At 36.6% G+C, this 14,945-nt stretch overlaps 1 protein-coding gene across 1 annotated transcript in view; it reads left to right on the forward strand.

The window, feature by feature from the left end:
• SLC2A2 (solute carrier family 2 member 2) overlaps positions 1-13,917 on the forward strand; it is a 38,743-nt gene extending 24,826 nt beyond the window's left edge. The window contains exons 8-11 of the mRNA XM_072142817.1: positions 693-797; positions 5,253-5,354; positions 6,885-7,088; positions 8,607-13,917. Of these exons, the coding sequence (XP_071998918.1) occupies positions 693-797; positions 5,253-5,354; positions 6,885-7,088; positions 8,607-8,798 (603 nt within the window). The 3' untranslated portion in view covers positions 8,799-13,917. The remainder of the gene's footprint in view (positions 1-692; positions 798-5,252; positions 5,355-6,884; positions 7,089-8,606) is intronic.
• The last annotated feature ends 1,028 nt before the right edge of the window (positions 13,918-14,945 follow it).

A 14,945-nucleotide genomic window follows, 5' to 3' on the forward strand; every position in this document is an offset into this window, starting at 1 on the left:
ACTGACCTGTCACTTATTCCTTGTATGATGTTTTTTATGTATTTATATATATATATAAATGTGATTATATTGCTCTGTATAAATTGTGTATTTCCTTATATGACTGTGTTTCTTAAACAACCTTTTTGAGAGGCAAGTTGCAAAGAATCTACCGGTAGATGTAAATTTTGATGGACACTCTTAAACTGCACCAGATTTATCAAAGGGTCTGATGTCAGTTGAAAAATCTAAGGGTAGTATGAGAAAATGCATCAAAATCGGGCACATTTTTCTGACTTAATTTAAGACCAGGCAGTCTCAGTTTAAAACAGAAAAATATGCCAGATTTTGTCAAATTAAGACATCCTTTTCACAGAGGCCATGTAGCTTTGTCATAAAAAAATAAAAGTGTAACTGTCTAAAACACTTGATAAATGTGGTTTGAGTTGTTTTTTTGCTGCACATTATGACGCTGTCATAAACATATACGGTAAGTATATTATAAATACAATGTAAATATGCCCTGTTCTGTACAGTCTGAATCAAATCTATTGCTGAACATGTCTTTGTGCTTTGGACAGTGAAAGACTGGTCAGTCAAATGTCATAAAAAACAAGTTTCTGTATATTTAAAGATAGACAATTTTAAATCATAGTTATTGCACAGCAGTACAAATGCCATGTAAATAATGAAATGTGTTAATCTGTTAACAGATATTCTACTATTCAACAAGCATTTTTACTAAATCTGGAATTAGCCAGCCAGTCTACGCAACCATAGGGGTTGGTGCAGTGAACACAATTTTCACTATTGTTTCGGTAAGTTTTTATTCATTGTCATTTGTTGGTATGTGTTTTGCAGGAGCATGTGATTAATTATACAACCTGAATTGGGGATTCCCAACAGTGTGTATTTTAAAGATAGATTTGTGGGTGCTTAAAGGTGTTTATGCATGAATATTATCTCCAAAGGATTTTTATTGTTAGCTATAATAAGTGACCGATCAATCAAGAGCAATTTAATAGTCTAAAAGACTTTGAAAAAGTGTAAGGATATCTGCACACAATGGGACAGATTTATCAAGCTGTCTGAAAGTCAGAATATTTCAGAATAGTTGCTAGGGAAAGCAATCACAGCTCCCTTTTAAAATATTCATGAGCACTGGTAAAATGAAAGCTGAGCTGTGATTGGTTGCCACGGGCAACTATATATATCTTGACTTTCAGACAGCTTGATAAATCTGGCCCATAGTGTAACGTCTGACAAATTCACCTCCCGCTCCCATACCCCCAGCATTAGCAGCCAGGATAAACATCAAGAGAAACGGAGGTGAGTATTTCTAGTTTTTTTCTTTTCCAAATTGTTGATTTCCTTTAAATGACATTCTGTGCATTATAAATCCACAGCAGAAACCAGTTCCACTGCAGAATGTGTGTATGTATGATATTACCACACACTATACATGTACCTTATTATGCTGTGAATTTACCACACAAAAATTATGCAAGGAAAACATGCAATAATAATTTTATGTGTACAGGTTTTCTAGAGGAAAATATACCCCCCTACTCTGGTAACAGTTTAACACTATGAGCCTACATAATATAGACTGGTCCTTTTGGAAGATGCAGCAGTTCTGGGCTTGTGACCAGACAGAGGTCTATGCTCTGTTTGAAGTTGTGATTGACATTTTGGGGCTCAAAGGGTCTGTGGGACGCATTTTTGACGGGTTTTTCGTCGCATTTGATCGGATTTTGGCGCATCAGCACCGGCTTGCACGCAACAGAATACGGAGGGGGGGGGGGCATCGGACAACCCGGCGGATTTGGACAATGCGCAAGATTTAACATTTAGAATTGTGTCGCAAGACAAGCACTTACAAGCACCGGGAAGAAGCAGATGAACTCCGGCAGACCAGAAGCAACGGATGCGGGAACTCGAGCGCACAACCTTAGTGAATCGCAGCAGACCCGAATCCTTGTCGGACAACGCACCGTGGGATCGCGACAGGACCGGGTAAGTAAATCTGCCCCTTTGTCTCTGAGCTGGAGTTGTGTTACATGTGCAAGTTGGAGTGACATTCGCCAAGCCAATCAGCTGCAGGGGTCCATTTAAACCTGTCCGTTCATTCGGTGCCTTACATTACAACTTGATTCTAATGTAGGCTTGATTCTCTGCTTGATACTTTTGGTTAGCGTACCTCTACTTTTGATCGATGATTCTCTTGCCTGCTGATTTTCTACCTTGTTTCCATCTTGTTTGGTATTGTCTGTCTCTTTGTTTGTCTGTCCTACTATTCTGTGCACAGACTCTTCCAGATGTCATCTGATGGTTAATGCAGTGTGGGCAGGAACAGAGGTTGGGGGAATCTTAGGGTTTACACTCTTCCCCGTCATGACACCTATAGTAAAGAATGTTTATCTTTGTAATTTGTCCATTCAATACTGATAGGCTGGGTATGCACACACCTCTTTGGCAAATAAAGTATAACACCTAATTCCCAGTTAATTAATAAACAGGAAGCTTGATCAAAGTATAGTACTTTTCAGTGTTATCAGAAAGAAATATCCAAAATATTAAAAGGGAAAGCAGTAATATTATTAGATATGCAGGACATAATATTATTTTATTTACAGGCATGAAGGATTATGCTCGCTTTTTTATTACTCACCAGTTAACTGTGCAAGATGTGCCATATTGTTGCAGCCAAGAGGGCAGAGACCTGTCTAGAGCACTGATTAATCTAGTTCACATAGTGAGAAAGAGCGCTGCTGAAATTAGTCTCAGGTACATTGCTGACATTAGAAGTTCACCTGGCTGTGCACTGGGGTATTTCAGCCTGTAAGCAATTTTTATTTTATCTCCGCATACAAGGTCAAGCGCAAATCAAATGCTGACAGCCACAAAATTGCATTAGGCTCTTGGCAGCCTGTAATTTATTACCAAACAAGCTGGGTAATATTTAAATGGTTAATAAGTGAAAAGAACAGAATAGCAAAGAATTTCTGTATCTGTTACGTAAGCTTACTTAATGTTCACTAAGTATATAATTAGCCAGATTTAGATGACATTACATTTAACAATCAAACTGAATATATAAATGTTATCCCTAGATTCTCATTTTCCATTGAGAGGTGAAAAAGCACTTTTTTTCACATAGGGGGAAGATATATAAAAAGTGTGTAGAAGTTAGAGAATGCAAAGTTAGATCCATTGGGGTTTTCTGTTCCACCTTTCTTGCATGTTTTGCCTTGTTTTGCACCTTTTTTTCTGATTTATTATATCTATTATTCATATTTGCCTCTTTTATGATATTCTGGGAGGTTAGTATAATTTTTTATTAATTTTAGTGCATTTGTGGACAGGGTTTGTGTGATGTGCAGCTTGTAGAGTGATTTATGATTTCCAACATATGGAAGAAGAAAAGTAGAAAATCCAAAACCAAACATGTTAGAAAGTTTGCTCAAATAAGTATCCTAATGTTGCATCAGCCCCAGATTCTTAAACTGCACCACATATTAAAGTATTGATGCACTCTAATGCAATTTTGATCACATACCTTTTCAGAAACGCTGCACTTTTTTGTCGTACCATACCAAAAGTGACTGAAACTCTTAATAAATATAAAGCATGGTGTTTTAGTAATTTTTTTTGTACAAATTACAACAGAATTCTGATAAATAAGTTCTAATGTTTAGTTAAATGCTTAAAAAACATAACAATAAATTAATTACAACACAAATCAATACTAACAAAGTTTTGAATTAAAAAACAAAACATTTTAACCATACTATTTGGTAAATGGCCTCCCATTCCAAGACACCAAGAAGCTGTAATTAGTGTGAACCTTGAAATAGGAGGTCCTCCCAGCCATGTAGTTTGGTGACACAGGTTCTGTGATGGAGCAGAGATCTCACAGCTCTGTGCTACACTACAGTATTTACTATTACTCTGGACTATTTAATCCCTGAGCTGAGTGGTTTTTCTAAAAAAAAAACAAACATTATTCCGGACCTCGGGAAAGCTGGATTGCATACTGGCTAACTATCCAGACAGGACTAATTAACCTGAGCTGGATCACTTATACACAGCAGCTGGGGGATGGTGCAGCGATTGATTACTTCTGCCTGTAAGACACAACACAGTGATTACATCAGTGTCTGAAGCAGTGCATACTTAATGTGACAGGAGAAGCACCGAACCCCAGCATAGAAGCACCGAACCCCAGCACAGAAGCGACAGAGATTCATTATGATAATTTTAGAATAGTTTTTTCAGCAAATCCACTCAGCACAGGGATTAAACAAGATATGTTTCTGCATCAGTGTAACTACAGCATACTCAGGCTATGTTTGGTTCATAATGCATCAAATAAAATGCTAGATTTCCTTTAACCCCTTTCTGACCAGCCCTAAATAGTGTTTTTAGCAATTTGTCATACTTATTGATCTAAGGGCCATAACTTCCTTTTTTTGTGAAATACCTCAAACATTTTGTAGTGTCTTTTTTGTGACACATAGGGATAGTTAAAAATTATAAAATGTTAAAGGACCTTTTTAAATTTTTATTTTTTTAGTAATGCATAGCATAGATTCTGTTTCACTTTTCAAATTAACTCAAATTTACCATTATTAATAAGTGTGTGATGGTTGTTTTGATTCACAATATGCATAGTTTTTGGCAAACAGGGTGACTATGGGAATGTTTTTATAGTGTAGAGAGGGATTTTTTTAATTTTATTCGGAAATAGCAATATTTATTCCTAAATATTTATTAATACTTTATGTGTGTGTTGTTTTATTTTATTCTTATTCATTTCATTGCCGACTCCTATAGATAGGAGAAGGAAGAAGCAATACTAAACTGCTTCTACCCTCTCACTAGAGTCTCTGGCTGTATATGACAGCCCGAGACCCAAAACTGCTCCAGCGATTAGTGCAGGAGAAATTGCTTAGATGTTGAAAGACGCTGCTGACGCTGCAGACTCGGGACCTTCACCTGCTGACGGGAAGAGTTAACTTTATCTGTGTCTGGCAACATCTGGCTTGTGCCCCAGATATTTTGACCCAGCAATAAACTTGGCACGAGTCCATCAAGCAACCAACGCTCAGCTATTGTAACTGGCTAGACACATTTCATCCCCTTTTTAGCAGCCTCCAGCAATAGTATATTTTTATGGCGACATAAAAAATATATGCTATTTCAATCTCATTACCTATGTAATCTGGGAACACTGATACACCTGACACCCAACTTTATCTGTTACGTTACAGGTTTTCCTTGTGGAGAGAGCTGGAAGAAGATCCCTTTATCTCATTGGTTTGGCAGGAATGTGTATTTGTGCTGTAATCATGACGATTGCATTGGCTTTGCTGGTAAGTTCAGTATAAACTATGCGCATTGTAATTCATAAAATACCTTTTCTATTACCAGGGCTTGCTAGGCAATTTACACTACGTGGAGAATCTCCAAAAGGTGTCCCCCAAATTAATTATAACCATTACAACATAAACAGATTACCCCCCTCAAATTAAAAATATTTAATAAACTGCTTTTGGATGTATTATAGTTTTTGCAGCACCATCCCCCTGAATTTGTATAGTATATACAATACTTCTCCTCAATTAATCTTATCATATATAAAAAAATATATGTATTGTGTCCCTCAAATTAAAGTAAGGTGCCCCCCATAAATGATTATAATAGCACAGTACATAAATGCAGCACAAGACCCAAGTTTATAACATAAATAGTTTAGCAGACACAAGCTCAGTACAACATTAGAGCATCGGAACCAGGATCCATGTAGAAAAATAGTACCAGAATCAGGCTCTGTACAGAAATTTAGCACCTGAACAGGCTCCATGCATAAAAATAGTACGAGAACTGGGCTCCACAGAGAAACACAACACCACAACCATGGTCCATACATATATATTATTTTAAATATATACAAAGCCCACAATTTACATATATACAGTGCCCACTAAAATCAATCAATATGTACTCTATGCACCCTATAATGAATATAAATATACTGTACCTCCTATAATCAATCAATATATACAGCGCCCCCTGTAATCAATCAATATATCCTGTTTTTTTTTATAGAAGGAAAAAAGTTTATCCTGTAATCCTACAACGATGATTTAGAGGGAGGTCGTTTTTGTTTTTTTAAATAGCTTTATTGCCACAGAAATGAAACTGTACAGCATCACAAAACAAGGAGAATTAGCTGATGTACATCAGAGATAACATCATACACCATTATGCAATTATTCGTCATGTGTGATAAATTCTGCACAAAAACAGCAATAACCCCTTCCCAACATACACTTAAAACAGTAACGAACCTGGTGGAGTGGTGTTGAGAGAGCAATAAAGTAAAAGAAAAAGTAGTAAAATTGTTTAGGCAACAACTCTACATCTGGAGATTAAGGAATCCCTCCTGTCGTCAATACGCAGAAGGGTGCCCGCAGTTACAGCCGTAGTATGTAAGGGAGGTCACTTGTTATCGCATATTAGGGAATAAATTCTAGTCCAACTATCAGTACAAATCTGATTTCCAAGAATCTAATTCCTATGACTTGTAAAAAAAATTATTCCAACACATCTATTACATCCAACAGCAACTGTTTGATGAATTATATCCTTCAATGACATTGGGTATTATATAAGTTTTAAGACCTTTTTCAATTTCTAAAATTATATGAATGAATTCGATTGTTGACCACTCGAACCATAAAAAACATTTTCCTATAGAAATACCTCATAAAGAAACTTGTCATATGACATTTATACTGTGCACAATACATAGAGTAGTTTGCTGACTGTCAATTAGCAAATCGTTAGCTAATACTGCAACAAAGATATAGACAGTAACAAGACTTCTTTATGTCTTCTAGCATAACCATGCCTGGATGAGCTATCTCTGTATGGTTGCCATCTTTCTGTTTGTAATATTCTTTGAAGTCGGGCCTGGTCCCATTCCATGGTTCATTGTAGCTGAACTTTTCAGCCAAGGTCCGAGACCTGCAGCTATGGCAGTATCTGGATTCTGCAACTGGACATGTAACTTCATCATTGGAATGTGTTTCCAATACATTGCAGTAAGTATAATACATCCATATCTAATGTATTTTTAGCATTTACAAATGTGTGAATATAACATAAATATGAACATTAATACATGTATACTGATCATTAAAAAGTTGCCTATTGTGATCAAAGCAAGTTGGAACTAAACATTAGCCTGCACCAGGATGGAAAGATATATCTAACTTCCCCCTCCCTATACAGCTGTTATGTAATCTTAGGAGCTCAGTGATCTTCTGTCTGTCTTGCTAGCAATGCAGAATTCAGCAGAAATTTTAGCGTGCAAAACAGATTAGAAGGTAAGAAGTGAGGATGGTGAGCAGGGGAGCACCACCCATAAGGCAAGTCGAGAATCTCGCCTCAGGCGGCACCCACTGGTGGACAAAGGGGGGGGGGCAGCATCATGCAGGCCACTAAGGTAAAAAGCAGCCAGCCTGAGCCACATCATGGCACATTGAAATAATCATTACAGCTGCATATCCTGGCTAGGTGTTTGTTATCCGGAGGCGGCGGCAGAAGGCTGAAGAGAGAAACATTAGTGTGGAGCCCCAGAATAACTGTCAGCTTCCTCCGCTCATTAATGAGCCCTCCTCCACTAGTCCTGGGCCCCTGAAAATGCTGCCAATGGCTCTTACTATCTCATATACAGATGAAGCATCTCCTCTCACAGATGCTGGCTCTGGAGGAGATGTTACTGAGGCGAGGGGAGGATGGAGTAAGGAGACAGAAAAGAGAGAAGAGCATGGAATGTGTTGGGGTGGTGAGTGGGGTAATGGTAAAGAAAACTTCTCTGTAACAGACCTAGTATTAAGTCCAAAATGGCAAAGTTTGCACCCATATGTAGTAAGAGGCCGGAGCCTCTTAGTAGATACGTGTGGCGGAGCAATGGAGGGAATCATTTTAAGGCTGACCGATAAAAAAACAGTCTTACTTAATTCCCCACAAGATAGGTAATAACTTGTTGATCAGTAGGGGTCATGGTCCACAAGAATGGGGGTCCATAGTACCACAAATGGATGGAACGCCAGGAAAGACATGCACACTGTCACTCCATTCATTGTCTATGGCACAGATACAGATAGCCAAGTATTGGGCTCGGCTATCTCCGCCAATGCAATAGAGGTGAGAAAAGAAGCTCTTTCAATTTGCAATACCAGGACCCCCTTCTTGTGATTCGTGGGGGTCCCAATTGATTTTTTGCATAAGCATAGTATATAACTATTTGACTGACCGTGGGAGGGGGTGTCTTTCTATAGTTCCCCTCAGGCAGCAGAGAGGCTAGGTTCACCCCTGATGGTGAGAGCCTAAGTAAGTTGAGAAAGATGTGCTGCAAGAACATACTATATATTTTACAACTCATTTTACTATCAATTTATACCCATATATAAAAAGTTATATCAACTTTTACCCATAATTAACAGATTTTTTACTAAAATCTATGACATTTATTTAATAATATTTTACATTATCCACTTAATACAAAGAGCACATTTATTAAAAGTAATCAAATCTGATATACTTTCTATTTTCAGGAAGCATGTGGGCCCTATGTGTTCATCATATTCGCAATTCTTCTGTTTGGTTTCACTGTATTTACATACTTTAAAGTTCCAGAAACCAAAGGGAAGTCTTTTGAGGAGATTTCTGCTGAATTTCGTAAGAAGAAACTCAAGGGGCTTAAAGCTACGGAGATGGAGTATCTGGGATCAAGTTCAGAGGCTTGAGTTCTGTGACATCTGGACAGTTGATTTTATATTTTTTATAAGAAACAGGGTAAAGTTGAGGTTTTTGGATTTTTATGGATCCATATTTTTATAAAGCTGAACATAAACAATGTGTTGTATGGATTGGATGCAATTAGCAAAAAATGCCTAAAAACCCCTTGCCAGTATGTGCAACAATACGCACTCAGGTAATTCTTTCATACAGTTAGGAAATACACTACAAATTGCTTTGGCCTAATCAGAGTAACATAAGCCATATTATTTGCTTAGATGGTATAAACTATAACTATAAAGTTCTTTTTTATGTTTTTTTTTTAGGTATTTACATTGTGTGATAGAACCAGAGTACTAAATACTTCTTAGAATGCCTTGGGTCATTTTTGTGGACTTTACTGACCTAATATATGGCTATTTAGTTTTGTATGTTGCTAGGTAAATATGCAACAAGACTATGACTGATATATTTTGCACTTGAGCTGTAAGCATACTATAAGGTATTTTTAATTAGGAACAAAGAAGCAAATAGCCTAAGAAGTCACTTTGCACGTTACCAATACAGGCAGTCCCTGGGTTACGTACAAGATAGGGTCCGGAGGTTTGTTCTTAAGTTGAATTTGTATGTAAGTCGAAAATGTATATTTTATAATTGTAGATCCAGACAAAAATAATTTTGGCCCCAGGGACAATTGGAGTTTAAACAGTTTTTGCTGTAATGGGACCAATGATTATCAATAAAGCCTCATAACAGACACCTTACATCTGATAATTGCAATCTGGAACTATAGTAAAGCATTCAGAAAGCTTCACCAGATGTCAGAGGGGTCTGTCTGTAACTATGGGTTGTCTGTAAGTCGGGTGTCTTTAAGTAGGGGACCGCCTGTATAGGGATGATCTTGTATAGAAAATATATATTTACTATGAAGGAATTTGAGTTGATAGAAGGATCTCCCAATTAATATCTATTAGATGAACCAGAGATTAGCTACTAGAATTTCCACTTATAACTCAGACGACTCACTGAATTTAATGGAGGTTGTGTAATGTGTCATTTACCCTGTGGTGGTGCTATAGTACATCTAAGTACAGTATATGCGGTTGTGTTCCTAAATTACAGCTGACTGTAGAGGGCTGAGCAGTAGGGGGTCCCTTCTTACAAAAAGTTATACATATGTGGATAAAACTGGTGCTTCCCTGCCCATTAAAATAAATTTACCATGAAAATCAAGCATGATAAACCAGGGACACTTATTCATAGATCCAGGCACCGTGACTGTGGTAATCTTCTTATATTTATTATCCATGGCCTCCTTCCTTCTAAATTTAACTGGGTGGTTCCTAAGCCCCTTCAATGTTGTAGCTTCACAGGTTGTTATACTGTTTCCCCCTCCCCCTGCACTTCCTGCTGCTGCTAGATTACAGCAAGTAGGAGGAGGGAGAGAGTAGGGGCTGGGTAAGACAAATAATGCTCATTGTAACAGCTGGTAATGCATCATTTTAAAAGTAGACTTTAGTAGGAAGGAGAACATAGATAACAAATATAAGATTATAATATAAATATAAGAAAATACAAATATAAGATTACTATAGCCATGGCTATAGATTGGTCATAAAATGAATAATATGATTCAAAAATAGAAAGTTATATTAAGGTTAATGAATGTGCTATAATACAGAAATCCTTAGTTATTAGGATGTGTTCACAAGTGGTGGATGTAGCGCAGATTTGGTGCACAACAAATCCCCACCTTATTAAAATGTCAGTAAATTGAATAAGAAATCACATCCAGTCCCTAGAGAACTGGTGTAGAAAATGTATTGGAGTTACAGATAATTAAATCTATGCACCGATTCATAGATTTGGTATGAATAAGGCTATTGTTTGATTTATCGAATTGTAATAAATCTGGCATACAAATGTTTACATTGCGCAAAAAACGCACCATCTTTTTTTAAACCTGCACATTTGGATTCCATATAAATCAGACACAACATTGAAAATTCAGTCATGGCAAACTTTACTTAGCATATGAAAAAGTCACACATTTTTTTGCCCCAAAAAGTTGCTAATGTAAGAGAAAAAAACAAAAATAAATAAAAAATGACCCCCCCTTGTATATACTATGTAGACAGATTTCTTAAAATGTCCAATGATTTCAATAGAACCTTTGATGGGACTTTGAAAAAAAATTACCCTGTGTTTTAAAGGACACCTTTCTCACTCATCTGTACCTGTAGTGTTACTTTTTGATCTGTCAAGTTATATTGCATTCTTTCTCTGTGGATATAGGCATCTGCCATGCAGCCTGTGAATTCTTCCTACAGAACGTGACATGGAATTAATAGTAAATTCTGACATTTTCCATTGTAGTGGACATATCCTAAAACATGAGGGATGTTATGCAATAAAAATACTTCTGATAGCAAATTTAATGGTTGGATAAAAAAAATCTAAAGACTCAAAGCTATCTCATATGATGTGCCAATGACTAATCATTCAGCATATTGTTTACAGTTCTATACTGGTCTGTTACATGTTCCAGAATCTTTCTCCCGTGGGATTGTAAAAAAAAAAAGTTTAGATTTGATAATGTCAGCGTCACATGTAAAGAAGAATACGTACATCATATTATTTTATAAAAACACTAAAGATTTAGTTGTCTTTATACACATTTCTGTACATTACAATACTATCAGTTGGAGCACTTCAATTGTAACACATCATAGATATCAATTTGCCCAATTTTCTTTACAGCTTATGTGAATTTACAATAGCCCCAGCAGGAATGATTGCACCAACAAAAACTTCTATATGCATAAATGTATTTAATGTGTTACTCTATTTTTCAACTTTTTTTATTATTTTCTAAAACTTGCAACTCCCTTTATATTGAAACTTTTTTGGACCTGTCCCGTCTTCTAATACCTTCAGTGCAATATACTGTATACTTCAACTGCTGTACTGAATTCCATATTGTTTTATTTTTTAGCTAACTTGCCACACTAGTTTCAGTAACTAATACTAGTGTATTCTCAAGTTGGAGGGTCTCTACTGCTCATCCAACAGTATACAAGTATTGACAGGTGAAAGTAATATGAAATATAATAGTGAATAACAGTAAACTCTGAACCACACTGGAATAGGATCCTCTCATTCACATTATTTTTTATTTAAAAGCATCATTAAAGTACCGAGAAATGGGAGGGATATAGGGGGGGAGGGTATAGAAAGGGAAGGTGTTGTCAAGTTTTATTCTCATTGTTGTAAACGGAAAATGTGTTGGCGTAACTAATAAAAATGATCTGATTTTAAAAGCATCATTAGATACAAATTGCTGTTCCTATGTGATCTTCATCATCATTATCTACATTTTGTATGTATTACATTGTTATTTTATTTTATTGCATATAAATCTGGTGACATTTTCCTTGTCAAGTGAGATTTGTCATATAGCTATTAAAGCCAAGTATCAAATTCACTCTATATGTAGTGTGAGCATCTATAAATATGTTATGCTGCCTCTAAAAACCATTGCTCATAATAATCATATACTTAGTTTTAATCAAGGTGTATGAACATGTAATACAACTATAAAGTGCTATGCCCCTCATAGATGTCATTTTTATAGTAAATTATCTTTAAAAAAATTTAATATTATAAATAGAACTTGAGTGAACGGGTTGAATTGTTGGTGAGGGAAAAAAGTAATTGTACCCATCAACTTCATAATTGATATAATCAAAATTGTAAGTATTTTTTGATTCCAGTTTTTTTCATCACTTTTGCCTATTATAGTATAGTCTTCAAAGAACTGATTTACTTTTTATGCAAAAACTCCATGTTTTAGGTCTTTGGGTCCTTTAACAATGTTAAGGAAAAAATATAAAACAAGCATTTAGGTAATACTGGATAGAAGTAGAATGTTTCAAATTACTGTTGTTATATGACTATATGTTTTTACCTACTGTATTATATTGGTTTCATGCACATGGCCATTTTTGAACTTTCATTTTCTATATATGAAGGTATGCACACAAACTGTATGAATTTATAATCTCTGCACAAACCCTTGATGTGGATTGTTAGAGACCATCAATCACTACACTAGACTGACCACTGTTACAATTTCTCTCCATGAGAACAATAAGGGGCATTATTTTTTTTACAATATGGGTGTTGGAAAACACAGAATATTAATCACATGCAATAATAATTCACAATCTCATAAAAGTATTGAAACTGTTGTAAATCCTTAAAAATTGTTTTTGGCACCAAATACAATAGACAGGTTGATATATCTTCACCAATCAAAAACAATTTGGAATAATAAAATATCTATGAAAGGGGCAACTATTGTTGGCACTTGGCAGTAATACTTAGTTTTCATCTGATCCATACGTAACGAGAAGTCTACTATAGGCCTAACTTTCTGTGGGGGGAATTAGGATCTCTCCAAAAGCATAAAACAGGAGTAAAATTGGCTTTTTAAGCCAGCCTCACCACTATTTGGAGAAGTTGGCATGGCAAGTGTGGCTTGGGTTGCCAGATTTTATTTATCATTTACATTTGGTTTCTGGAGTAACAATACCTGAAGCCTACAAGCTGCCATATATTTCATTCTGGCCATGTAAACTGCCAAAAACATGAGAATTCTCCTTGTTAGAAAATCTATTGAGATCCTAAGATGGTGCATGGGAAAATAAAAGTGGTGTGCCCCCACAATTAAATCCATCAGTGTACAAAAGAAACATAGTGACATCAAATCAAAGTCTTATAAGTTTATTCTTCTTTTGCCTAAAAGTATATTTATTTAATGTGAAACTTAAATTCTTAACCTTTTTGGTACATATGGTTTCAAGTAAAAACATCATAATAGAATTTTTATTTAATTTTTGGTTTTTTACATGTGTATGTGATACCATTTTTATTGTGACAAGTGAAATACACATATTTCTTATGAAGAAACTAAAGTGCCACAAGTTTAGAGGAAAAGTATCAAATGTTTTTTGTAACATAATGCTAATACTGTATTTAAGCATATTTCAATGTAACATGAACAGAGAGTATCAGTATTAACTGTAACATTTCTTTTTTAATTAATTAAACCAAATAAAAAATATATATAAATGTTCATGTGTTCATTTATTGGGTTTAGGAATTACATGTTTCAGTTTTAAAACTAAATCCAACAGAAAAAGTTACCAGTCACAATCAAGAAAACCAAACAAAACAAAATATATCACCCAATGTAACAAGTAGTGGGTTGTGAACCCACTGTGCTATCCTACTGGACCTCTCTGGTATTCACCACTAACTCCTATACAGGGATCTGGACATAGCTGCGAAGAGGTCAGAAGACCATTTCCTCTTGTGGTGGTCCCGGTAACAATAGCATCTGGCCCAGCGGGCACAGAGACACCGGTATGTGGTACAAAGGGATCAGGCAAGCGAGTAGTCAAGATCAGTCTGAGGTCGTCTAGGCATACTAACAGACTCGGGAACAGGCAGAGGGTCATTGCATGCAGCACAGGTTCAAGATACAAGCTTGGATCAGATACCGAGGAGCACAGAACAGAAACGCAGTCAGAGAACATGCCAGGGTCACACACTGGAAGATGATAGAAGCAAACATCATGCAGCAGGACTATAGGAGCCCACTTCCTGCCAGCTGCTACTCACTGTGGCTAGACAAAGCTGTAGCTACTGTGAGTAGAAGATGGCACTGCAGCAGGGACTTCACTGGGAGTCGGGCCGGTGGAGGCTGCAGGCAAGGTAGTGGTTGGGGGGGGGGGGGCGTGACACCCGTGCCCAGAAGGTAATGCTCCAAGAGCACATCAGATGAATTACATTTAGATGCTGGAATCTGATTTTGGCTGCAGGACAGTTAATCTGCCATGTCAATACATGGCTCAGGAGAGACTGGCAGAGATGAGGTCAGGGGACAAGGTGACATTAGGACAGGCAAAGTTCATGCATAATGCTAGTCAGGCAGAGGTCAGCACTACCAAAACAAGTACAGAGATTTGTTACCAGAGGTCAAACACGAGTAATGTGGACAAAGTGTGCAGACAGCTTTGCAGTACAATAGGGACTGGATAACTTCTTGTTCAGGCACCTTCTCATGGACGAGGTGCCTTAAAAATCTCTGT

The sequence above is a fragment of the Engystomops pustulosus genome, chromosome 3, assembly GCF_040894005.1.
Source record: "Engystomops pustulosus chromosome 3, aEngPut4.maternal, whole genome shotgun sequence".
Classification (NCBI taxonomy): Eukaryota; Metazoa; Chordata; class Amphibia; order Anura; family Leptodactylidae; genus Engystomops; species Engystomops pustulosus.